Here is a 26413-nt window from a genome sequence, read left to right on the forward strand (position 1 = left end):
CTAGGGAGGTTGTAGAATCTCCATCATTGGGGATTTCTAAGAGCAGGTTGGACAAACACCTGTCAGGGATGGTCTAGATAATACTTAGTCCCACCTCGAGTGCAGGGGACTGGACTAGATGACCTCTAGAGGTCCTATCCAATTCTATGATTCTATTATTACAAGGCCAGAGCACACTATCATCCTCAACATTAATAGTTCTAGAAGTGATGTTTAAATATAAAGCTAGTTATGTTTATATAAGGAGGTTTTTACACCTCTCTATGGTGTAACAAATGTAATACCTTTGAGTTTTATAGTGATATTTGAGAACTGTGGCAACTAATCTAGAAATAGTGCACACAACTATACTATAAATCTGAGCACTGAATAGGAGACCATGTAAAAGGGATAATAGGAAAAGACATGGGAAGCATTTGATTTCACACGGAAAATGGACAAAATATCTAAAAAGAAAATGCAGAATTGGCTTCTTGACAACCTGTGTGACTGGAACATTTAAAAAGTTCCCCTCAAACACATAGTATGATGAAGATTTTTTTTTAAAATAATTAGGAGCCTGTTAATCTATTTTCAGTACAAAATTTTATTTAGCTAGCAACATATAAAAAAAGTTATGATTTTACATTTAAATCCTTCAGATTCAATGCAAAATACACAGGTCGATACAACTTACATCCATTGTTCACATAACATTATATGGGGTTTTTATCATAGGAACAACATAAGGTAACTTTTCTTACTAGTGAGATCGATGGCAATCTGACATATTTTTGGCTTTTGGCACAAAACATAAATAGTCCCCCCTTTAGAGAGAAGCTTAGAGCAGCTAGTCTATGCATAGCAATAATAGCCATTGGCGAAGAGGCAGGAGAAGAGTCAGGCCATTGCAAATATTGCCAGAACAAGCATGTTCTGATACCATAAGGGAACAGATTGCTTTAAAAATTACCACCAATTATTTAATACCTTGAGGGACAAGTCCTGGATCTGACAACTTCCACAGAGTTCTCAGGGCCTCTATGGCTCATCTGGGTTCACAACGGCAGGAGTGAATGCAGACCCAGGGGTGGCCATGATAGGCCAGAACCATGGCCATACAGCTGCCAAACTCCATCTCGCTCCAGGAATAGTTCATGCTTCTGCACTTTCCCACCCAACTGTTGTATGTAGTGTAGTGCTTCTTCAACATCCCAGAGGCAGTCAGTCAGGGAGACCAAATGGGCCACACAGCCCACTGAGAGGTCTTGCAGTTAAGCCCCGAACTGTCCTAGCTCTCAGGATGAAACTACTGAAGGGTATAGCTGTGGTTCTCAGTTAGCACCACGCAGCAAGTGTGGGGAAATCTTGACTTTTTAAAATAGCAACTGCTGTAATTTTGATCATGTTTTTCTGTGCTCACTTTGAAAACAAATCATTCAAGCATTACTGAATGAATTATTGAATTAGTGCTGTTTCAGTGGGAATACTGAAAATAAAAAAAAAATACATGAAATGTGTCATTTGCACAAATATACAGAGGCAGTGTCTCATCCATTACTAGCCCAATTCCATATTTTTTATGCAGGTAAGACTCATGCCAACTTCTGAGAGTTTTACTTGCACAGCTGCAAGGTTCTATCCTACAAGTCTCACTTGAGTGTTAGAAATATACAAGCCATTTTCTAGAATTGCAGAGCAGAATGTTGCTTCTGTATTTCTGACACTTTATAAGACAGTAACAGGAGACCCTTTCCAGGCATTAATAGTTTTAATATTGAAAGTTGCATCTTTGGGTCCTTGAATTTTTCTGCTAACCATACAAACTGCAGATAAATGTAATGTTCATTAGGCCTGAAAAATACATTAACTGTATCCATCCATGCATGCATATTGCTTTAATTTATTCCTCTATAAAATGTAAAACAGAGAGAGAAATTTTATAGAAGGAAGAATTCTTTTATATACAGCCCAGAGATGAACACAACCTTTTAGAAGTTTTACAGAAGGAAGAATTTTTCCTATGGAATATTTCTCAAAGTTTTTACTAGTAGGCACTGGTAACCCAACATATACGTCAAGTTATGTTGCATACACAGTGCCACTGAGAGTTAATCTTTCACAAAAGAATTGAAACATTAAGGCAAAAAATAGTTTAGAGTAAAACACTATCTAAAACCTTGCATATTGTTTTCTGATTCCATCACAAGACCTGGGCATTTCTGCAGTGTGATTTTATGTAATGAATCCAGAATCATCTCTGCTTTCTTCTTGAAGCAGCAGTACTCTTGAAGGGGTCAAATTCATCCTGCAATGTAAAAGTTCATTTAAAAAGCTATCAAGGCATTTTGAATTAAAAAGGCAGAATTAACATAAGAGTTGGCTAAATCAGAAGGCCCGCCATCTTACTCCATATTTTCCACTCTGCCTGTTTCTGTTAGTTTCTTTGTTCTTGTTCTATTATTTTCAATATGAAGGAGGATATTATTTATTGATATAAACTGTAAATACGACATCATAAAGAGAGCAGTAATCAGGCGCGTGCGTGTGCACACACACAGCATCCATAAACTAAATCCTGATTTCTGTGCAAGAGAAATCAGTATATCTGCAGAGGTCAGGGAAGAATTTGTCCCCCCTTATCATATAGCACTGCACAACTGTTTGTGTACCAGGAGCTGGAGGGAGGACAGGGTCTGAAGAAAAGAGACGGAAAGGTTGGTTAAGATTTTCTCTGGATGTCAGATACTGGCCATTGCCAGTTAGGATACCAGACTCAATGAACCAACAGTCCAATATGGTTTGTTAAATCCTATGTATCTCTGTAAGTTAGATGTCCATAAAGGTAGTTTAATATAAATAAAACCTGATGGGACATTGAGAATCAAGTGTGAAGCACTCTAACATCTGTTGAGGAAAAGTTCTATATATGATCTAGGTATTATTACTATTGGATTCCAGGACTGGTCTTCGCAGGTAAGGGCTGGTCCTGTAAAAACACTGCCTTCTTAGTAATATGAAGTTCAGCTTTCAATTTTTAAACACACATGGTAAAAATTAATTTTTACCCTTTCTTATACATTTTTCATAATTTGTAACAGCAGTGGAGATAGGGAGCTCTGTCCCATTCATTTCCAAAAAGTTTTTAAATGCAAAAGTAAAGTTTCTATTGCTTGGGTATGTTGGACACATCTAATTCATGCTGTAGTTATGCTGGTTTTGATTCAGGAAAAAAACATGCTTAAATGTTGTCCTGAATAGGGACAATTTCTGCCACCTTATTTTGAAATGCACACAAAGATGTACAATAATTTTAACAAAAGATAAAAATATTTTAGATCCACAGAATACTAAGAATTAGAAAAACAAGTAGTACGGTATCTGGAATTCGGTTTTACTATATTTGCATTTTGTTAGCTAAACACCATTACACCGTATTAGCTTATTTACATTTCTTTTGTACTAAGCATCTTACAGTCAGAAAGCTCTGGAAAATAGAACAGAATCAGGTGTTCATATACTACAGTGATGCGTAGCAGCATAAACCCATTAGACATACCGAAACAACAGAGTTAACCCATCTTGTAGTACCACAACATAGGAAGGAACAGCCATGTACTTACAACATTGGACGCGGACGGGGGAGTCGTGGTAGTTCAAACATTATTATGAGGGGCTGGGAACCCAAAAATACCCCCATTTTTTCTTGTGCATAAGGACAAGAAGAGTGAAAGTGACAACTTGGTTTTCTTGTCCTTACTGAGTGAACTGCAACTATTAGTTTTATTGATTTTAATATAAAATGCAGTACAGTGCTATTAGAAACAAGTGTAAAGGAATCCTTATAAATATTCGTTAGAACAACAGAACAGTCGTACTGGGTCAGACCAATAGTTCATCCAGACCAGTATCCTGCCTCCTGAAAGTGACCAGTGCAACATGCTTTGGAGGGAATGAAAAGAAAAGCTCAATTTTAAGTGACTTATCCCTTTGTTCAGCCTCGGCTTCTGACAGTTGGAGGTTTAGGTAAACCTGGAGTATGGGGTAGTGTCCCCGACCATCTTGGCTAATAGCCACTGATGGACCTATATTCCATGAACTTATCCCATTTTTTCTTTAATACAGTTATACTTTTGGCCTTCACAACATCCCATGGCAAAAAGAACAGGTAGACAGGTTGTGTGAAGAAGTACTTCCTTTTGTTTCTTTTAAATCTGCGTCCTATGAATTTCATCGGATGACCCATGGTTCTTGAGTTATGTGAAGGGGTAAATACTTCTTTATTCCCTTTCTTAACACCAGTCATGATTTTATAAACCTCTTTCATATCCCCATTTAGTCATCTCTCTTCCAAGCTGAATGGTCCCAGTCTTTTTAATCTCTTCTCAAATGAATGCTGTTCCACACCCTTAATCATTTTTGTTGCCCTTTTCTGTACTTTTTCCAGTTCTAACATCTTTTTTTTTTTTTAGATGGGGTGACCAGAATTGCACATAGTATTCAAAGGGCAGCTGTACCTGGATTTATATAGTGGCATTATGATATTTTCTGTCATATTACTATCCCTTTCCTAATGGTTCCTAATGTTCTGTAAGCTTTTTTGATTGCTGCTGCACAGATGTTTTCAGACAACTATCCACAAGGACTCCAAGATTTATTTCTTGAGTGGTAACAGCTCATTTAGATACTATCATTTTGTATATATAGTTGGGATTATTTTTTCCAATGTGCAGTACACTCTGCACTTAACACACTATTTTGTTGCCAAGCCACTCAGTTTAGTGAGATCCCTTTGTAACTCTTCGCTGTCAGTTTTGGACTTCACTATCTTGAGTAATTTTGCGTTGTTTGTAAATTTTGTGACCTCACTGCTCTCCACCTTTTCCAGATCATTTATGAATATGTTGAAGAGTCCAGGTCCCAGTTCAGATCCTTGCAGGGCGTGGGAGGGCACTATTAACCTCTCTCCATTGTGAAGACTGACTATTTATTCCTACTCTTTGTTTCCTATCTTTTAACCAGTTACTGATCTAGGAGAGGAGCCTCCATCTTATCCCATGATTGCTTACTTTATTTAAGGGCCTTTGGTGAAGCACCTTGTCAGAGGCTTTCTGAAAGTCCAAATACACTATATGCATTGGAACACTCTTGTCCACATGCTTGTTGACAACCTCAAAGAATTCTAACAGATTGGTGAGACATGATTTCTCTTTACAAAAGCCATCTTGATTCTTTGCCACCATATCATGTTTATTTATGAATCTAATAATTTTGTTCTTTACCATAGTCTCAACCAGTTTGCCTGGTTCTGAAGTAAGGCTGCAAAGGCAATCTTGGCAATTATAAACCCGTAAGCCTTTTTTTTTTTTTTAAGTCACCATTATATTAGCTACTCTCCAGCCTTCTGACACAGAGGCTGTTTTAAGTGATAGATTACATACCCTAGTTAGTAGCTGTGCAATTTCATATTTCATAGAATCATAAGCGTAGGACTGGAAGGGACCTCAATAGGACATCTAGTCCAGTCGTCTGCACTCAAGGCACAACTCAGTAATAACTAGACAATTCCTGACAGGTGTTTGTCTAACCTGTTCTTAAAAACCTCCAGTAATGGAGATTCCACAACCTCTCTAGGCAATTTGTTCCAGTGCTTAACTACCTTGACAGTTAGGAAGGTTTTCCTAATGTCCAACCTAAACCTCTCTTACTGCAGGTTAAGCCCATTTCTTCTTGCCCTATTCTCAGAGGTTATGGAGAACAATTTTTCACCCTCTTCCATACAATAACATTTTATGTATTGGAAAAGTTATCGAGTTCCCTCTCAGTCTTTTCTCCAGACTAAACAAACTCAATTTTTTCAATCTTCCCTTATAGGTCATGTTTTGTAGACCTTTAATCGTTTTTGTTGCTCTCCTCTGGACTTTCTCCAATTTGTCCACATCTTTCCTGAAATGTGGCACCCAGAACTGGACACAATACCAAAGTGGAGGCCTTATCAGTGTGGAGTAGAGTGGAAGAAGTACTTCATGTGCTTTGCTTATCACACTCCTACTGCTACATCCCAGAATGATGTTTGCTTTTTTTGCAATGGTGTTAGATTGTTAACTCATATTTAGACTGTGATCCACTATACCCCCCAGATCCATTTCTGCAGGATATGACTTTTATGAATTTTTAAAGGCTGCCTTTTTGCTTCCAACCATGTTTTTTACTCTGCTGTTTAGTCATGGTGATTTTTTTATTTTTATTTGGGGCATACATTTAGTTTGAGCCTTTATTATGTATCTTTAACTAGTTTCCATGCAGTTTGCAAGCATTTTACCCTTGTAACTTTTCCTTTAAATTTCTGTTTAACTAGTTCCCTCATTTGTGCCCCTCCCTTTTTGAAATGATGATAATATACCTTTAATCAGTTTAATATTTTGCAAAGTGATAATATGAAGTTGTGAGAATTATGACAAGAGAAGACCATACTGTACCTCATCTGATTCAAAGTCAACCCCTCTAGTTATTTGGCTTTGCGAGCTCCTTTTGCTGGATGTAGACGTGCTTGACAACCTTAAGGGTTACAACAGGAAACATTTAATGATCATCACAGAGCATGGCACCAGAACCAGACATTCTAAGTTTTCTGTTTGGCCAGACCAAACCTAAATAAAAATATTGTTTGTAGATCTTATTATCCTGTTAATCCGGGTCATGGTGTTCTCAGGTTGCTGTTAAGTGTATGTATCAGTTTTGAAAACATATAACAAATAAGGTTTTAGTGAAGGAATTCAGAAGTGATGTTAAGTGGCAATCAATTGTCTGTTGGTTGTTAGCAATAGAGGTTATATTTCCAGAAGAGATACACTCCCAGGTGGATCCCTAAAGAAAGTGACCAGATTTTTAAAAGTATTCAGCAACTCTCAATGAAGACAACTGGAACTGCTGTGTACCAAGGCCTTTTTAAAAAGTCTGGCCAGATGCCTAAATGTGAGCATATAGTGGGGGAACTGAATACTTCTGAAAATCTGGCTAGTAATTAATATACTTTAAAAAATGGTAAAATATATACATGGTCTGTTCCCATCATGGCAACATGCACTTTCAAGTCCTTCAACTACATTTTCTAATACTAGTTGCTGAATGTCTCAAAAGAAAAAAAAAGGGGGCTGAACCTCTCTCAACCACTATGAAATTCTCTCACATCATAGAAGCTAATTTTTCTATTTAAAACAGTTGAGAAAATTTTTAATTAAATATTAAATTATGACTTTTTAAAAGTGAGTTTCAGCTAATGTAAATCTTTATTGACAATCAGAGGCATATAGTGCTTCGGCCCAACTCATGTATACCACTCCAGATCCTCAAACAGCTCTTTGGCCATTTTGAAATAACTGTACCAACCTTTGAGTAACTTTGGAAGCAGCAGTAAAAGAAACTTCTTCCACATCAGAGTCATCATCTATAATGTCCTGGAAAAAACAATAATACTTTACAGAAGGTAGTACATTACATACTCTTTTGGGATGAAACATGTAGTGACAGTTACAGTGCACTAGTTATTTCGCTCTTTGTTTAGTGTTTTCTGGAGTGTCTACACGTCAAACAATTTAATCTGGATAAAACAAAAAAACTTCATAGGGACTACTCACATCCTCAATCTTAACCATGTGCTTAAGTGCTTTACTGGCTTGGATTGTACAGTTTGCAAAGTGACTGGCAGACTGGGACTGAGACTCTCTCTAGGCTTATAACTGTTAAGTTAAAAGAAAAGGAGTACTTGTGGCATCTTAGAGACTAACAAATTTATTTGAGCATAAGCTTTTGTGAGCTACAGCTCACTTCATCGGATGCATTCAGTGGAAAATACAGTGGGGAGATTTATATACACAGAGAACATGAAACAATGGGTGTTACCATACACGCTATAAGGACAGTGATCACTTAAGATGAGCTAATACCAGCAGGAGAGCCGGGGGTGGGGGGGGTGGGGGAGGGGAGAGAGAAAACCTTTTGTAGTGATAATCAAGGTGGGCCATTTCCAGCAGTTGACAAGAACATCTGAGGAACAGTGGGGGGTGGGGAGGGGGAATAAACATGGGGAAATAGTTTTACTTTGTGTAATGACCCATCCACTCCCAGTCTCTATTCAAGCCTAAGTTAATTGTATCCAGTTTGCAAATTAATTCCAATTCAGCAGTCTCTTGTTGGAGTCTGTTTTTGAAGTCTTTTTGTTGTAATATTGCGACTTTTAGGTCTGTAATTGAGTGACCAGAGAGACTGAAGTGTTCTCCGACTGGTTTATGAATGTTATAATTCTTGATATCTGATTTGTGTCCATTTATTCTTTTACGTAGAGACTGTCCAGTTTGACCACTGTACATGGCAGACTCCAATGAGAGATGGCTGAATTGGAATTAATTTGCAAACTGGATACAATTAACTTAGGCTTGAATAGAGACTGGGAGTGGATGGGTCTTTACACAAAGTAAAACTATTTCCCCATGTTTATTCCCCCTCCCCACCCCCCACTGTTCCTCAGATGTTCTTGTCAACTGCTGGAAATGGCCCACCTTGATTCACTACAAAAGGTTTTCTCCCCCCTCCCGGCTCTCCTGCTGGTATTAGCTCATCTTAAGTGATCACTCTCCTTACAGTAAAAAGAAAAGGAGTACTTGTGGCACCTTAGAGACTAACTAATTTATTTGAGCATGAGCTTTCGTGAGCTACAGCTCACTTCATCAGATAGCTGTAGCTGTAGCTCACGAAAGCTCATGCTCAAATAAATTGGTTAGTCTCTAAGGTGCCACAAGTACTCCTTTTCTTTTTGCGAATACAGACTAACACGGCTGTTACTCTGAAACCTCTCCTTACAGTGTGTATGATAAACCCATTGTTTCATGTTCCCTGTGTTTATAAATCTCCCCACTGTATTTTCCACTGAATGCATCCGATGAAGTGAGCTGTAGCTCATGAAAGCTTATGCTCAAATAAATTTGTTAGTCTCTAAGGTGCCACAAGTACTCCTTTTCTTTTTGCGAATACAGACTAACACAGCTGCTACTCTGAAACCTGTTATTAAGTTGTCCAAATTATTGACTTGCAAATTGACACATTTTCTTTTCAAGTTCTCAAATCAGTTCAGTCACAATATTTGTCCTGCTGGCCTTCCATGGATCTCACACATTGGCTATACACTGTGTAGTAAAGAAATAAATTTTGGCCTTAATTAGTATATTTTGCCTTTATTTTGAAAAGGGGAGTTAATCAGGGCTGATCTACACTACACAGGTCGACGTAGCTTTGTATGTGTTTATGCTTAAGTTTGGCTCCTACCGATGCAAGTGCTCCATTACGCCAACTTAATACCACCTTCCCAAGTAGCAGAGTGTCACGGTCAATGTACTTAGATCATTTTAGACACTGGGTTATTTATGTCAACCAAATGTCCTGCAGCAGCTGTCCCACAATGCCCCACATTGACCACTCTGGTCACCATTGTGAACTCTGATGCCCAGGGGTTATGGAGGCCAGAAGCCTGCTTCCCCTTTGAAGCCCCACGCATTTTTGAAATTCCTTTTCCTGACTGCCTGGCTTGGTGAACACACCTAGCAGCTCTCCATTGTTGAGTGCAGCTGCCCATACCAGCTACATGCTACAGACACACTCCAGCCTAAAGTGGACAGGAGACATTAGATCTCCTGGGCCTGTGGGGAGAAGAGGCTGTGCAGGCACAGTTATGAACCAGCTGCAGAAACATTGACATCTACGAGCAGATTGCTTGGGGGATGCAGAAGGGAACCGACAGGGACCAACAGCAGTACCGCATGAAAGCCAAGGAGCTCCGGCAAGCGTACCAGAAGGCCAGGGAGACCAATAAAAGACCAGCTGCTTTTACAAAAAGCTACATGTCACACTTGGCGGACACCCAAGCATCCCCCCTCCTCCCAGCACTGTGGATACGTCTGAGAAGCCAGAGTCATAAGAGGAGGAGGAAGAGTATGGGGGAGAGGCAACTGGGGGAATCCAGCTGTGCAGCCAACCAAGACCTGTTTTTGACTCCACCACAGTCCAGCGAGTCAAGCACAGGCAAGCCTGATGAAGGGGAAGCAACGTCGGGTAAGTATGCAGTTTAATTTTAAATTACAGGGATGCATCCCAAAAATAGCAGGACACATCTTTTGACTTATCCTTAATTTTCTTGTGCTAGAAGAGGTCATGGTACGACCAACAGAGGGGGTGCTGCTATCCCTTTAGAGTTTGGGGGGAAGGCAAAGCAGTTTGTTTATGTACACAGGGATGTCCTGTGAATCCTCCAGAGAAACGTCAATGAAACTTTCCTGGAGGCACTCTCCTGTCCTCTTGCAAAAGGTTTCTAGGGATCACTGCCTTAATTCTTCCTCCACGGTAGGACACTTTCCCACACCACTCAGCAATAATTTCTGCAGGCACCATTGCAGTACACAGGCTAACAGCATACGGGGCAGGTGACTTCAGGATGCCTGCAGCAGCTGTGCTCTCTCTGCCTGTGCTACCCTCAGGAGTGAGATATCAGCTAAAACCACTACCGCCTATGGAAAACAGTGCCAGGATTCAGTGACACTGCCCTATACTACTAGAATCATGAAACTCAGCACTTCCCCAACCCTTGGCAAGCCATGCTCACCATGGCAGGTGCTGTGAACAAGCAATCCCAAGTGGAAGTGAGAATGTAGTGCTTAAAATTTTAGAGGTGCAAGGGGAGTGAGTTCAGAATCTTATGTTTCACCTTCCGTAGTGAATACACTGACGATAACTGTGTGTGTTTTATCTGCAGCTGCTACCACTGCGGCTTTCAGGTTTTCCCCCTCTATACCCACAGAACACCCGAGCCAGATAAGGGGGTGGGGTGGGGGAGAAAGAGGACTCAGGATGACATGTTCAATGAGATCCTGCAAGCCAGTGCTGCACTGGACTGAGAGCAGAGAGTCTGAAGGGTGAACATTGTGGACAGCCCGGAGAAGGATAGAAAGGAGAAAAGAGGGGCGCAGGAAAAGGAGAGGGAGAGGCACCAGGACATAACGGGGCTTCTCAGGCAGCAAGCAGAGATGCTGCAGACTCTGGTGGACTTGCAGGTTCAACAAGCCTGTGCTCACCTCCCTCTGCAGCCCATTGAGAACTCAAAATCAGGACCTGCCTACCCCTTCCCCTTCAACATGGCATCAGGGGTTGCTCCACTACCCCTACCCCTCCACCCTGGGGGGAGAGTAAAGACAGTCACAGCGTCAAATACACTAATCATGGCTCTCACAGGTCATTGTATGTGCAGCTGAAATGGACATGAACATTCTTTTCCCCTCATAAGTTCTGTTCTCGTAATTTATTAAATTTGATTAAGTTTTTAATGTGTTTGTTTTTAAAATTGCCTGGTGGGGGGGAAGGGGTCACTGATTTTGTTACAGAATAAAATTCTATTATTTGGAACATAATTCATCTTTATTAGTTCACAACATATGCTGACTGGTGCTCATCAGTTTTGAAAGTGACCAATTACTGCTCAATGTCACACAACTCATAAGATCATTCCCAAACAAAATTAACAGGTGTACTGACAATGTTATACCCCTACACGTACAGCAGTCACCATACAATTCCTTTCAGGCCACGAAAGAGAAGGGCCAGGTAGCACACACTACAAACAGCACACACTACTCTGGCTCACCCGTTAAAATGGTCTTTCAAAGCCTCTTTGAGCCGTATAGCTCTGTGTTGAGCTCTTTTAATAGCCCTTGTACCTGGCCGTTCAAATTCAGCAGACAGCCACTCCACATCCGCTCCAGTGGAAACCGATTCACATTATTATTCAGGAAACAGTGGGCAGCTGTGACCATTGGGATATTTTTCTCTCTGAGGTCCAATCTTGTGAGTAAATAATGCCAGCATCCCTTCGAACGACCAACGGCACATGCACGCGTAACTGTCATTCTGCACCTGCTGAGATGGTAGTTGAAGCGTTCCTTGGTGCTGCTGAGGTGGCCAGCGTGCAGCTTCATGAGCCAGGGAAGCAAGGGTTAAACTGGGTTGCTCAGGATCACTATTGGCATTTCAACATCGCCAATGATAATCTTTCAGTTGGGAAACAAAGTCCCTGTTTCCGGTCCGGTGTTCTTAAAGATACAAGCATCATGCACCTTTCTCTGACTAGCCCACACTGATGTTGGTGAAGCATCCCCAGTGGTCCACCAGCGCTTGCATAACCATAGAAAAGTAGCTCTTTCTGTTGATGTACTCTGTGGCAAGTTGGTCTCGTGCCAAAATAGGGACCTGTGTGCCATCTCTCGCCCCCGCATAGTTCGGGAACCCCATTGCTGAAAATCCATCCACTATGTATTGCACATTGCCGAGAGTCACAGTCCTGCATAGCAGGGGGTGATTAATGGCCCTGCACACTTCCATGAATATGGCCCCAGCAGTGGGTTTCCTGACTCCAAATTGAATCCTGATTACTGGTAGCGAATTGCAAGTTTCCAGTGTGATCACAACTCGCTTCTCCACTATCAGTGCAGATCTTATTTTGGTGTTCCTGTGCTGGAGGCCTGAGGAGAGCTCAGCACACAGATCCAGGAATATGGCCTTGCACATCTGAAAGTTCTGCAGCCACTGCTTATCATCCCAAGCCTGCATTACGATGCAATCCCACCAGTCAGTGCTTGTTTCTTCTGCCTGGAAGCAGCACTCCACCATCTGTAGCTGCTCCGTGAAAGCCACCAGCAACATGGAACTGGCTCTCACTATGTCCCACAGCAATCTGTCCTCCAAGCAATAGTCTCATTCCTTGCAGCTCTGCAGATACTGTACGATCGTGCATCCTACTTGCAGTGCTCATGACAACAGCACAGATCTTGCAGGCTCCATGCTTCTGTCGGAGATGGCAGACAACGAGAAAGGCTGCATGGGTTTGTGGGATACAGATGACATTAGCGGATGGAGACAGTTACAAACTAGGAAGTTGGCCCCATGCTCCCAGTTGCCCTTGCATGACTTGTTTCAGCTCCATCATGCATTGCCAAAACTTCCTAGAAGACAGTGCACTGCTAAGTTGCACAGCGGGATACCTACCCATGGTGCATTGCATTCTGCATCGATACAAGAAGTCCTGGTTGGTATGTGCACTGCTGACACAACGAGCCAAGTAAGCATGCACTCAAGTGATGAACTAACTGCAGTGGCTGTATACCGATGTAACCTGAGACGACGTAAGTTTGTAACGTAGACACAGCCTCAGAGTGCTATACACAACACAGTAGTATTATAACTGTACACATATGCAAAATAGCTTCTCACCTCTGAGTAATTCTTAGCAGATGAATTCCGAGAGGGCTGTTGTCGGGCAGATTTAAAGGCTAAAATAAAACAGATAAGAACATATCATATGGAAGGCACTTGAAATAACCACAATTCATTATCTGATCACATCTTATCACACAAGGATCTCACCTTCACATTTTGACTGGTATGTATTTTACTACAATGTATGACTAAAAAGGCATGGTACACAGACTTACTATAGTTTACTTTTTATGATTTCTCCCACAACATTCCAGATAAAATAGTGTTGTGATTTTCCCAAGGTAGTGAGTGGAGGCAAAATTAATTCCCTAACGTTATCAGAAGCTTCCTATTCTATCTGGGGAAAGTATAATCCTACTGGTTAGATAAAACATTCACAAATACAAACTAAATTAACATTTAGTTCATATCGTCTAATATTAACATTACAATTTGAGAAGTCCAATTTTTCTAGTTAACATATTTTGCCTTATTTTAAGTCACGTTTTCAGTAATCAAGAGTTTTATTCTAATTCTTGTAGCACATGTCAACAAAACTGAAATAATCATTTGTTTCCCTTTGCCCCACCCAATGTGGTATCTGAAAGAACAGGGTGCTCATGTGAAAAGAGCCTAGATAAATAGATGCCGCAGTGTCTTCCTATACAGTACTTAGGATAGGCAAGACCTGCAGTATCTTGGATACTGTGATGTGTTAATTGCGAGAAAAATGTTGATTTCCTAATCATACTTATTGTATGAGGTTTCTTTTCAGTAAAGAAGAGAAACATTCTTTATTTATCAAACAAATGCAAAAACTACCTCATAAAACAAATGACTTCTTCTTAGTCACTTTCATTGAATTGTGATGAATTTGCCTTGCTACCTTTTACATGGGATATCATAAACCTGGCCTTGTTTAAACTGCAAGTAGAAAACTTGCTGCATTCTTTTACAGATATCTGTGAGCAGTGCCTCACTGGTACAGTACTCAGGTTTTGAAGGGGTTCAACACTGCTACATTAATAATGCTTTGTTCTGAAAACTTATTCGCCAAAGTGCATGCTTGGATTCCCAATTCATAGGCAGATTTGTTTTCAAATTAAGAAACTACTGTCTTTAAGTGCATCCACTACAGTTTTAAATTCTCAAAAGTTGCCCCAAATCAGCCTTTTAAACTGGATTTGAATACACTGGCTCTATCAAGAAAAGTCATTTGTGTTTTTGAACAATGCTTTGGCTCTGTGGCAAAAGCAAGTTTCTTAATTTCTGTGCAATGTTGATAAGCTAAATCTCCAGTAAGGCCTAGTATTCCAGTGGCTCCTAGAAAACAATTTGCCTCAGCGAGATACACCAGAATTAAAGTGGCCTGTACTTAAGCAATGCATGCCAGCAGAACATTTTGTCGTCAGCTGGCTCTCCTACTATATTTCTAATTTAACAATTTAATTTGACCGCCTCAGAGCCAGACCTCTGAAGGTGTTCCAATTATCTAAAGTAAAAATCAGACAGACATGAAAACATCTTGTTACGAAAAGTTAGAGTTTTCTGTCACTGTCATACAGTTAATTCAAGAGCGACTACATTTTCAGCACTTCAAGTCTGGAAAGAATTAAAATTTTCCATTTTTTACACGACCAACTTCAAAAATCAGTCATGTTTTTACCCAAGAGCATGTATAACTTTCACAAGAAACTTAGATGTTTATTAAAAGATTTTTAGCATGTACTGCCTAGCCAATGGAAAGTTGTCTAATATGTCTGCAAAATAGGAGTTTTTAAAAAAAATACTTCCTAAAAATATTAGTTTTAGACTAAAGTACTCAAACATGCACAAGTTGTGACAGCAATTCAGAAGAAATCTAGACCTTGATCCTACAGTGTGATGCACTTGTGCAAGCCCATAATAACTGAGAGCCCCACTGACTTCATTAGGACTCCGGGAAGATATTAGCACCCAGCCCCATGGATCAGCTTGCAGGATTGCGGGCAGCGCTATTATTAAATTCTAAAGGACTCCATAAAAAAACCCCACTTGTGCTGTGGTCCTGTTTAAAATATAAAATGGAAATCAGTAGTAATTTCAAATAAAATGAATAGGTTCACTTTGTGCTAAACTGATCCTATAAAATCCAGTTCATTTCTGAGTGATGCTCAAACAATGAAACTAGCCTTTACTTGGGAAGTGATGCAGATGAGACAAAGAATATTTTAATGAATTATCAGCCACTTCTTTTCACAGCTAATCTTCAGATATCATCGAGTTAAACATCCTTGAATTAAAAGAGACTTTGAAAGTGGTAATTTTGGAGACTACAGTGGTTCATTTGCATTCATGTGCACGAAGGTGGTAATAAATAATAATAATAATAATGTCAGAATGTCTGGTATTAATTTTTCTGTTCCACATGATATACTCCAACTGAATACTTATAATAAAGTGAGCACAAGAGAGGAGGTACAAGGGAAAACTGAAAATAAAGTTTTTATTAATATAAGTAAAAAAAATACAGTATAAATCCAATATACTTCCAAGATGCAGAGGTTGTGCATCAAGTTTTATAAGGACAGGTGTTAATGTATTTTAAAAGATGACTTTAAAAACTAACATCTGCATAAAGAAGCCAGCGAGTCTGCAATTTTAAATTGGTTTTTTTATAGGATCCCAAACTTTTTAATGACGAGATTTTGAAGATTACTAACCCAGTGTAGGTTTCAGAGTAACAGCCGTGTTAGTCTGTATTCGCAAAAAGAAAAGGAGTACTTGTGGCACCTTAGAGACTAACCAATTTATTTGAGCATGAGCTTTCGTGAGCTACATCTGATGAAGTGAGCTGTAGCTCACGAAAGCTCATGCTCAAATAAATTGGTTAGTCTCTAAGGTGCCACAAGTACTCCTTTTCTTTTAACCCAGTGTAATAATTTCAGAGATCCCGAGACAGAAAATTTTTAAAACTGCAACTGAAAAATGCGTTTTATAGCACTTTGTTTCTGAGGAGTGCCAATGATGATCTGAATGACCCTGGGTAAATCTAAGTTTACCATTTTCTTTATCGAGTTACTCCAGATTTATATTGATGTAACAGAGAGCAGGATCCAGCCCAGGGTCTCTAAACATAGCATTTTATCTGTCATGGTCTCTACAAAAAATTCTTTCGTTGCAAAAATTGTTGCTTACTGTTAGTGCCCAACTGTGTTACTTATTTGCACTCACTGGTCCTAGTGGCAATTGCATCCTTTGGATTCCTAAATTACTTGCGTCACGCTCACTCTCTCACAGTATTTTGTTTCACCCACCATGACCTGAATAGACACCTCTCGTTCCATGCCAGGCTTGTCCCCTTCTCTAAAAGAAGGCTTCATCACAAATCCAGAACTAGCCAATCAGTTTGGGTCACACAATTTGGGAGGATTCGACAAAGACACTCTTCTGGATACATTTTGCATCTGAAGGGGGAAGTTCTTGAAACAACCTGAACTCATCAGCTGGTAAAGTAGAGAGCGGCAGACCAATTAACCCCATTAATTAATCTTCTTAAAATAACAGGTAAGAGATGGGGCAGGAAAAGAAGTTAGCTGAACTAAACCTCACTAACAGTTCACCTCCCTACTTAATAACAGGCAAACTAAGCTCCATGTGATGGCTGAATTTTATCTACTGGAAATAAAGGTTGCATCATAAACTTCTTAATTTCATTATGGCATTCTGCAAAGTGATAGCAATTTTAGAGGGCATGTGAAAATAACACACTATTCTGAACATACCATCTATGATAGACATATTCTTGGTAGGAGTAGACACAGGCTTGTAACTTCTACTGCAATTAGACTGTTCTTGGCTAGTGTTTCCTGTAAGGATAATACACAAAAACACACAAAATTTTTTTTTAAAGAATCAATATTTAGCACTCTGTATTTTTTCTGTTAATTATGAAATTCTAAAAAACAAGCATCAAAAGATCCATAACTAAGGGTACGTCTACACTGTAGCCAGGAAAGTGCTTTCCAGATCAGATAGACAGACACTCACTAGCTCTGCATGAACTAGAGAGCAGAAAATATCAGCGTAGCTGGCGATAGCAGAGGTGGCAGCTCAGGCTAGCTACCTGAATACATACCCAGGGTGTCTGGGTGGGTTTGTACTGCGGGGATAGCATTGTTGGAGGCTTGGGCTAGCCGCCTGAGTACAACCCCCCCGCCCATCCCCAGAAACTCTGTGTATGTACTCAGATGGCTACCCCCAGCTACACTGCTTTTTTCAGTGCAATACCAATTCAGTAATATTTACAGCCCATTTTCATTTCTTTAATGGTTTATAAGGAAGAGCCTACAGAACATATACAACACATTGCAGTGATTGATACCAATAATCAACAAGAATATTAGAGGGCCGAGTAAGAAATTTAATAAAAACCACTCATCTTTATTACAATTCATACTCTTCCGCCTAGAAAGTGGATAAAAATGAGAGCATGATTTAGCTTTTGACATAGTGTCTACCCCATGGCCAAAAACTTATTCCCTTTCTTGACAGTACATTGGGCACATTTTCCCATTAGTGGTTTCCATAACCAATCTATTTTTGAAGTGCCCAGTCTTAATTTGAATTCATAGGCCTTGATCTTGCTGTCAGATCTTCTAGTCCCCCCTACAAACATGCTGGGCCCACTGAAGTCAGTGGGAGTCTTGGCTAGCTGATCCATCTGCAGAACTGGATACTTTAAAAAGAAAAAAAAAATTATTAAAGGTGTTAACAACAAGGAGCGTAACTCATTAAAGGGCACAATCAATTACAACCAGACCAGGAGGTGGTTTGATATTTTTGGTTTAAAAAAAAGCCCTTCCACTTCCCTGATTAAGACAAGTTTTCTAAGCCTTGGGAAGGACTACTGGTTTTACAAGCCCTTGGAGGAAGTGACTACCTTCTGCACATGGTCAGCACCTAGCCCATGTTGGAAGCTATCATAATACAAACACCAGTCAGCAGAGGTATTGCCTAATTTTAATACAAAAGAATAGACATATATCTCTCTTCATGGGGCTTCCCCAAGAAACTGCGATAACTACTGCAGCATAGGAGCATGGTATTTTTTCCTCTTGTCAAAACCTGAATATTTCAGCTTTGTAAGGTGGCAAGTTACTGCAGCAACTGGTGCCAAAAACGCTGGCAATAAAAAGATTATTACATCAGGAACCTAATTAAACAACATGCCAATAGGGCATTTCATGGGAGCATTACAAAAAAGGCTTTTTTTTTTTTTTAACAAGGGAAAACTGCTAATAATTGCAATACAAGGAATGTAAGAAACTATGGACCTCTTCCCCTTCGAGAGGCTCCTCTGGATGTTGAGATTTGCCCTCTTCCACCTCTTGCCTGACCCCTTCCTCGACCTCTTCCTCTGCTGAATGACGCAGAGGTGCCAGCATCTGAATCATCATTGTTTTTTTGTTCTGACATTCCAATATCCATAAGATCATCATCACTAGAGCCAGAGGCAAGAGCAGCCTCATGAGATCTGTGAGCTCTAGCCCTGGTCATAGCCTGAAAGAAACGATACAGAATATTTAATATTAATAGTAAAATGCACAAGGGTTGAAGTCATAGTGGTGACGTGTTTATAAGAACTCAGATTTAGGGCCAACTTCAATGGTAATGTATGTCAGTCAGAAAACAGATGTCTCTTTTCTAGTCATTTTGATGCAGTCCCAATTTGTACACTAAGTCATGATTGTTTACAGAATGCTTCACTCCCATTCAAAGAAGTCTGAAAAAACTACTGTTACAACAAATTGTGAAATGGACTAACAAGTCAGCCAACCTACAACAGAGAAAACAGCTTTCTCTAAGAGGCAACGCGCATATTCTTCCATTAACTTAGCAAAAACTGCTTATGAAAGATGGGTCATTAAGGCTTAATAAAAGAAAAGGGGAAAAAGTATTTGAACAACTGAGCAGTTTCTACAACCCAAGGACTGTGATTTAAAAAACAAATGAGAGCGAAAACAGTTTGGAGGAGAAGTGAAGTAAAGATACAAAGAAAGGGAACAGCCATCTGGTATAAAGATTAATGGGGTTTATGAATGAGTGGACTGTTAACATTTATTTCTTTTTTCTTTCTTAAAAAGATTAAGGGTTCTATTCTGCTTTCACTTACACCAATGTAAATCCACTGAAGTCATTAAATGAGAAGACCCAGGCTGGAAGTGAATTTGGCATTTCTAGATTTCCACAAGCCCGTCTGCACAGTGATCCCCTGGTCCATATTCCCATTTGTAGTTTAGACATGAACTTAAATCATAGTTTAACCACACAGAGGACATAGGTGCTATTATTATTGTTGTTATAATTAAGGGACTTTAAGTCCCTTACTGACTTTCACTGGGACTTAGGAGCCTAAGTCATTTAGACAGTTTTGAAAATTTGATCCAGAGACAGTCCAGGGCATAAGAACATAACTAACTTCCCATCTACACTATAAATTTGAACCATATGAGGCAAAAGGGCCTCCTGACTAGGTAGTATTTGTAATTTTCACCTCACTAATCTGAAACACAGCTTTACAGCTAGAGTTCAGCACTGCTTATTGAAAGGACCTGTCTACACAAAAACTTTAGTTAACGGCAAGCTGTGGTATAAATCTACCCCACACTAGCCTGCCACACACTAAGTATCTGTGTGGACCCTACTGCCTTGCACCGGGGAACTTTTAGTGCCCTTTACTCCTGTTTCAAAGCAGGATAGATCAAAGCACATATGAGGGAACTTTTAGCACACGACAGCCTAGTGTGGAGATTTACACCCCGGCTTGCTGAAAACTAAGTGCTGATTTTGACACGCCCAGAGTTTGCCAATCACATCTAATTCTATGGTGGTGAACCCGAATATACATTGCTCAAGTAGACATTTTCCTTCTTATAGATAAATGGACATTAGATTCTGAACAGCTTTGCAGAAGGACTGAAGAAAAATTGAGGAACTCTCTCCTTCACCTCCCATACTCCAGAATGGACCACCTCAGAAAAAAACAACCCAAATCCATTACATGCTCCCACACACTGGAAGAAAGAAAAAAAAAAAATCAGGAAATCTACTCGTTCTTTTTTTAAATTATTCATATTCTGGGACCAACCTGACTACAAACACTATGAACATTAGACTCAGACATCTGCCTGAAATGTAGTTCATCAATAGGGACATTAATTCACTGCTTCTGGGACTGCTCAGGCACTGCTAACTTTGGGTTGAAAATCTGCAATTGCTTGTCTAAATCTTATGGATCCGAAGTTGGTTTTTTTGGCAGAGCTGTCTCCCAAATGATACCAGTCATATGGATGACTGGGCAGTGGATCCAGTTAGGCCATTTATTTTGTGCTCTGTCTCTCATAAATATACCCTGCATAAATGGACTATTAAATACTTTACTCTGGACTTTTGAATACATTCTATGCTTCAATATGTCTCCCTAGATATACAGCACGAGGCTGCTGCCAAAAGACAGAACAGAAACCCGGTATCCTTTTGTCAAACAAAAAAATCCACAGTAATTGCAAAACCACTTACATAAAGGTCAATTTAATAGATTCTGGGACTTCCCTTATTAGGAGTCTTAATATAGGTTTTATGCGTGGGATTATGTCCCACAATTATGTACCAGGAAGAGAGTCCACATAAGCAAATTATACATAGCAAAGTGGATATTTATGTTTGAATTTCTTTACGATTTGCATAATTTTTGATAGTTGCTTAGTTATTCTGCAATTTACTGACACGTTCTTGTGTCTTCTACAATGAAACTGTTTGTTTTCACCCAGATGAATAGCGATATAATATGGGATTTTTACCTTTTAAAAATAAACTGTAGTGACTTTATAATGTAGAGAAAAACAACAAAATTTGCTATCTGTAATCTAAAGAGAACTGTAAACCGGACATCCAAATTCAGAATGTTTTTTGTTTGACTTTTAAACCAGAAGCATGCTGTGACTTTGAGGGCATATCATACACAAGGATATTTTCAGGTGATTTGCAATTCTGCATCCCACACAAGACCTTGTGGGATCTCTCTCTTTCACAGAAATCAACAAAACTTGCCACAGAATTCTCTCATCCTTCTTGAACAATTAGGCCTGGGTGATACAGAATGTATCTATTATTTATTCTATTATACATTAATAGAAGACAACAGTGCTCCACTCATGCAACATCAATAAAGACACATTCTACACCCTACATTTCTGTTTTAGGGGAATTACCTCACGAACTTCTTCCTCTTCCTCTTCAATATTTTCTTTTCTGGTCTCCCTAAATTTTCGCACCTAGATCACAGTAATATAAAATATAAGACCAAATTAATAGTCTGGACTGTACAATACCTGAAGACACAAAAATTCCAAGAAAAGTGTTCCTGTTTTAATAGCTTAGTGGTGAACTTAGATTTTTAGAGAAATCAACGGAATGTCTGTTATTTTACTGGATTTGTTTTGAACAGAAATAGAATGGTATTATCACTATTGAACGCTTTACCAGGAAGGCTTTTCTGACTGTAAAGAGCAACAATTATATTACCAGGTACAAACAATACATTTGAGATATGTTTGTAATAGGATGAGTCCAGAATACACAAGAGATATAGAGACACCTCTTTTTGAGAAGCAAAATAAAAAATCATTAAGTAATGTAGAACAGTTTAATCTAGTCCACTCCTAGTAAAAAGAAATCACCACCAGAGATTGAAGGCTCGACGTAGGTCTGTATCCCCACTACTACTTATTGGCACCATTAGATAGTAGAGCATGCCAGCAACGGGCATCTGCAGAAAAAATCATGGGGCTGGTGCTCTTCTCACATTCGATCTAGCGTGAGAACAAAGGATGCCCAACAACATGTTCAAAATCCATAGGAGGCAGGGAGGCCAACGCTGTATGCAGCCCATGAATCTCACATTTCATGGGATGTGAGCCAGTGCAATAAAGCTCAGCACTGGCTGAAAACGTGCTTGATATGGGGTAGAAAGGAAAGGAGATGCATTACTTTAGATGGAATATACAGGCAAAAGGCATTAACATAACATAGTCACTATCTAACATTAAACAATGTTAAACAAGGTCTGGGCCTTAAGATACAGAGACCTCAGCTTGTTTAGCACCATGACAAATACTCTATTAAAAATCCTTTTACCTTTTTATTAAAGATACAAAAAAGAAGGGAAAACAGTTAAAGCAACTGAAATGTAAAGTATTCCATTTTAACAGCATCTCTTGTTCTATTTCCCTTTAGCTGTAAACTGTTTTTAGATGGAAAAAAGCCCCATTGTTTGACAGTCTTTTAGAATGTTAAAGATGGTAATAAATGTTATCCCACGTAGTGTTTGGCTTTCAGTTGGAGCTGGTAGAGGTGATGATGTCATCTGAGTTCCTCTTTCTTTGTCCTGTTTTGGTCAGGACACCTTTCAGGACCATGATAATGAAGGCCTGGGGTCCCAGAAAACACATGGGGTAGCAGCCATGATGGTGAAACTCGGTTGCCATAGCTTCTGTTTGTTTTTCCCTCCAGTTTTTCTTTTTTCATTCCCCACAAAATCTCTTTCATTTAAGGATCCAAAAAGGGTAGAATTGCCCATCCTCTTGTTATTTTAATCTACTAATTAGGGCTAATATGTGGTATACCAGTTTTGGCTCATTAACTTCTGGCTCCACATCTCCTGTTGTTAGCAAGCATAATTTTAACACAGTCTTTAAATTATATCGACTTAGCCTTTTAATTAAAGCTAATTCAGTTATTTGGTCTTCCTTTCCTACCTTTTCCTATCAACATTTATTATTATATGCTATTGTAACATCTTATGAACTTTTACATACTTGAATTGTGAACTCAGCTGTAAAAAGTAAGTCTGGAAGCTCAAAGGTCACAACATGTGCAAAGTGTAAAAGTAACAGAGAATGGGCAATAGAGCAACGAGAGGTAGTGGGATATGAAGAAATACAGTAGACCCCAGAGAAAGCATGGGTAGAGGTCAGGAATAAAGAGGAAAAATAAAAGTGAAGGTAAGGAGGAGGTGAAAGAGAGAAAGGAAAAAATGGAAAGAGAAAACTTGCATCACAGAATATAAATCTAGACCCACTGCTCTGTTTACAGTAAAAAGTTTAAATTCAAACTACTCATCAAGCTGCTACTGTTTTAACCAATGGCCATATTCACCATTGGCATGAGCAAGTGCAATCCAAAGATGACTGATAAACATCAGTGGTCAATTTGGTCCCAAGTCTTAAAAGGCAAACTAAACATTTGTGTCTACCAATATGTGCCAGTATGTATGTTATCTCAGTCAGAGTTTGTGCAGAGCTTAACTTGTAGGCCACATATACTTAAAAACTGACAGACTGTGTACACGTAAGATCCTATTATGATCCACTAAGATGAAGTAGGAAGCAACATATCAAACTAAAAGATAATCTGTTTTTAAAATTGTAAGCAGTTTTTAAGTAATATATTTAATTTTTGTGTGTGTTCATGAATGTGAACCACTGAGGGGACTGGCTAGAGGCAGGTGTTGTGCAAGCTTCAAAATACTTACAAAGCTGTCAACAATCTTGAGCTACAACCTAGGCTTCTCCTAACCAGAAGGACCGAGTAATTTGGTACTAACCTCCTCATCTATTTTTGCCTCCTCTGCATCGGTGTGACGTTCCTTAAGAAACCTCTGAGTTTTTTCTAATTGAAATTTCACCAACTCTTCTATAGCATCTTTCTCTTCTTTGTCAACAAATTCCTGCACTGCTTCACCCATGCCTCTTTCAGTCAAGAGTGAAAGCTGTACTTTCTGTAAGCGATAGAGAGGGAGGGGGGGAAAGGTTAAAACAAAAACCAAGACAAAAAACTTCCCTCAAACAGCAATATATATCCCAGAGTATTACAGTCATATTATTCTTCAGAAAAGAGAAATACACAAAAATATTTTAAGATGTTAGTCAAAGAATTGGATAACATCAGGAAAAGGTAACAGGAGATTCTTTCTAGTCAAGAACCTTTAGCATTAAAGGATTAATGTATTATGTAAAACAAATTAAGGATCAATTAAGCTGAAAAGCATTATGATTAGTGATGGAAGAAAAGAGTAAAATTCATCTCACAAATGAATCATTTAAATAGAAGAATTGATAATGTTATGGCTGTTCTGAATGCAAGAATCAATGGACTTTGGAGACATCAAACCTTTCAGCCACTCTTACTTGCTTAGCACAGTGCTTTTGTAGGGCCTCCAGCACACAAACTTTATTGATGAGAGTTAGGTCCATGCCTTTGGAAGCCATGGCACACAGCAGAAGCACTTAGCTGCACATGTTCAGAGCCTGAAAGTTAATTATAGGATCGACCTCTCCTCTAAAAAAGTTGCTACTAAGTGTTATACCTGTGGTTAATATCCGAATCCTAATATTAACATTAATATTAATGGGACAGATTGGTTCCTGGCAATATGTTTCCATTAACCGGAAGCGGTTATTCTCAAGATTTCTATAAAGCAGAATCTATTATATTTATATTAAAGTTATTTCATATCGAGAAAGCAGTAAAAATTATAGGACAGGTAATATTGTGTTCTGAATGATCAATAGCTCCTAAGACTGGAAGTTTGTAATTTCTGTAACCAATAGTAATTCCTACTAGTTATGTCATGCCAGGATAGTGCTATAGCTGTTGATTAAACCAAAATGTAGAAATTACTAATGTTATTTTGCAATATTCTTTTTTCAGAGTAGCCAGATCTTCAAAGCAAGGATACTGACATTTGAATAGCATGCTCTCTTTAGTCTGTGATAATGCAGCACCAACACTCTACTCGGGAACATTATATATACTTAATTTATTTTCCAATCTTCCAGCTGTCGCTTAAGGTGCTATTTTATAAAAAGAGTTATGTCAGAAGCAGTGGAGCCTTTTCTCCTGAGAAACAGTTAAATTAAATACACTTGAAAAAAAAAATCCTTTTTAGCTATTAAAATTAACTGTTAGTCCCCATGAAGCAAATGCACCAGCATTACACTTAGAACTGTCTTTATCTTTTTAAGGAAGTATTATTTTTGACAGTCAGTAAATTCGTATATAAATGTATTAACAGGAAATCTGTCACAAAATTCTGTCACAAAATGGAAAAGCTATTACTGGTTTCAGAGTAACAGCCGTGTTAGTCTGTATTCGCAAAAAGAAAAGGAGTACTTGTGGCACCTTAGAGACTAACCAATTTATTTGAGCATAAGCTTTCGTGAGCTACATCTCACTTCATTGGATGCATACTGTGGAAAGTATAGAAGATCTTTTTATACACACAAAGCATGAAAAAATGGGTGTTTACCACTACAAAAGGTTTTCTCTCCCCCCACCCCACTCTCCTGCAGGTAATAGCTTATCTAAAGTGATCACTCTCCTTACAATGTGTATCATAAGCTTTCGTGAGTATGATATATGATACACATTGTAAGGAGAGTGATCACTTTAGATAAGCTATTACCAGCAGGAGAGTGGGGTGGGGGGAGAGAAAACCTTTTGTAGTGGTAAACACCCATTTTTTCATGCTTTGTGTGTATAAAAAGATCTTCTATACTTTCCACACTATGCATCCGATGAAGTGAGCTGTAGCTCACGAAAGCTTAAGCTATTACTGTAATTAAAGAAAACTAATGCAATAGCAAGCTGTTATAACAGGACATTAAAAACTTCCAACACTGTGATAAATACAGAATACTGAATCCTTTTTCTTTCATTTCATAACATTTTGAGAGAGTACCCTGTGCCTACTTGAATTAACACCACTGGGAGTCTCTAAAGACCCAAGTCCTGCAAACTCCTCAGCATTTCATAGAATCAGGACATATGGGCCTAATTCTGCCAACTCTTACTCATATTCACATCAGTGGAACTATTTTCCTAAGTTTTATACACACCAATGTCATCTGAAAATAGAAAGTGTAAAGCATTAGCATCTTAGCCCTGGTCTACGCTAGGAGTTGAGGTCGAATTTAGCAGCGTTAAATTGATTTAACCCTGCACCCGTCCACACAACAAAGCCCTTTTTTTCCGACTTAAAAGGGCTCTTAAAATCGATTTCTTTACTCCACTCCCGACAAGGCGATCAGCGCTGAAATCG

General features: G+C 39.1%; 1 protein-coding gene across 5 annotated transcripts in view; it reads right to left on the bottom strand.

Annotated features, from left to right (window-relative positions):
* Nucleotides 1-566: 566 nt before the first annotated feature.
* MRE11 (MRE11 double strand break repair nuclease) overlaps nt 567-26413 on the bottom strand; it is a 55142-nt gene continuing 29295 nt past the window's right edge. For all 5 annotated transcript variants that reach the window (XM_077808303.1, XM_077808269.1, XM_077808295.1 and 2 more), the window contains exons 13-20: nt 23918-24091; nt 21525-21587; nt 18588-18813; nt 17037-17120; nt 13288-13346; nt 7369-7436; nt 6459-6537; nt 567-2287 (exon numbers count right to left, since the gene is read on the bottom strand). In XM_077808303.1, the coding sequence (XP_077664429.1) occupies nt 2234-2287; nt 6459-6537; nt 7369-7436; nt 13288-13346; nt 17037-17120; nt 18588-18813; nt 21525-21587; nt 23918-24091 (807 nt within the window). In that variant the 3' untranslated portion in view covers nt 567-2233. The remainder of the gene's footprint in view (nt 2288-6458; nt 6538-7368; nt 7437-13287; nt 13347-17036; nt 17121-18587; nt 18814-21524; nt 21588-23917; nt 24092-26413) is intronic.

This window comes from Eretmochelys imbricata, chromosome 1, assembly GCF_965152235.1.
Source record: "Eretmochelys imbricata isolate rEreImb1 chromosome 1, rEreImb1.hap1, whole genome shotgun sequence".
NCBI lineage: Eukaryota > Metazoa > Chordata > Testudines > Cheloniidae > Eretmochelys > Eretmochelys imbricata.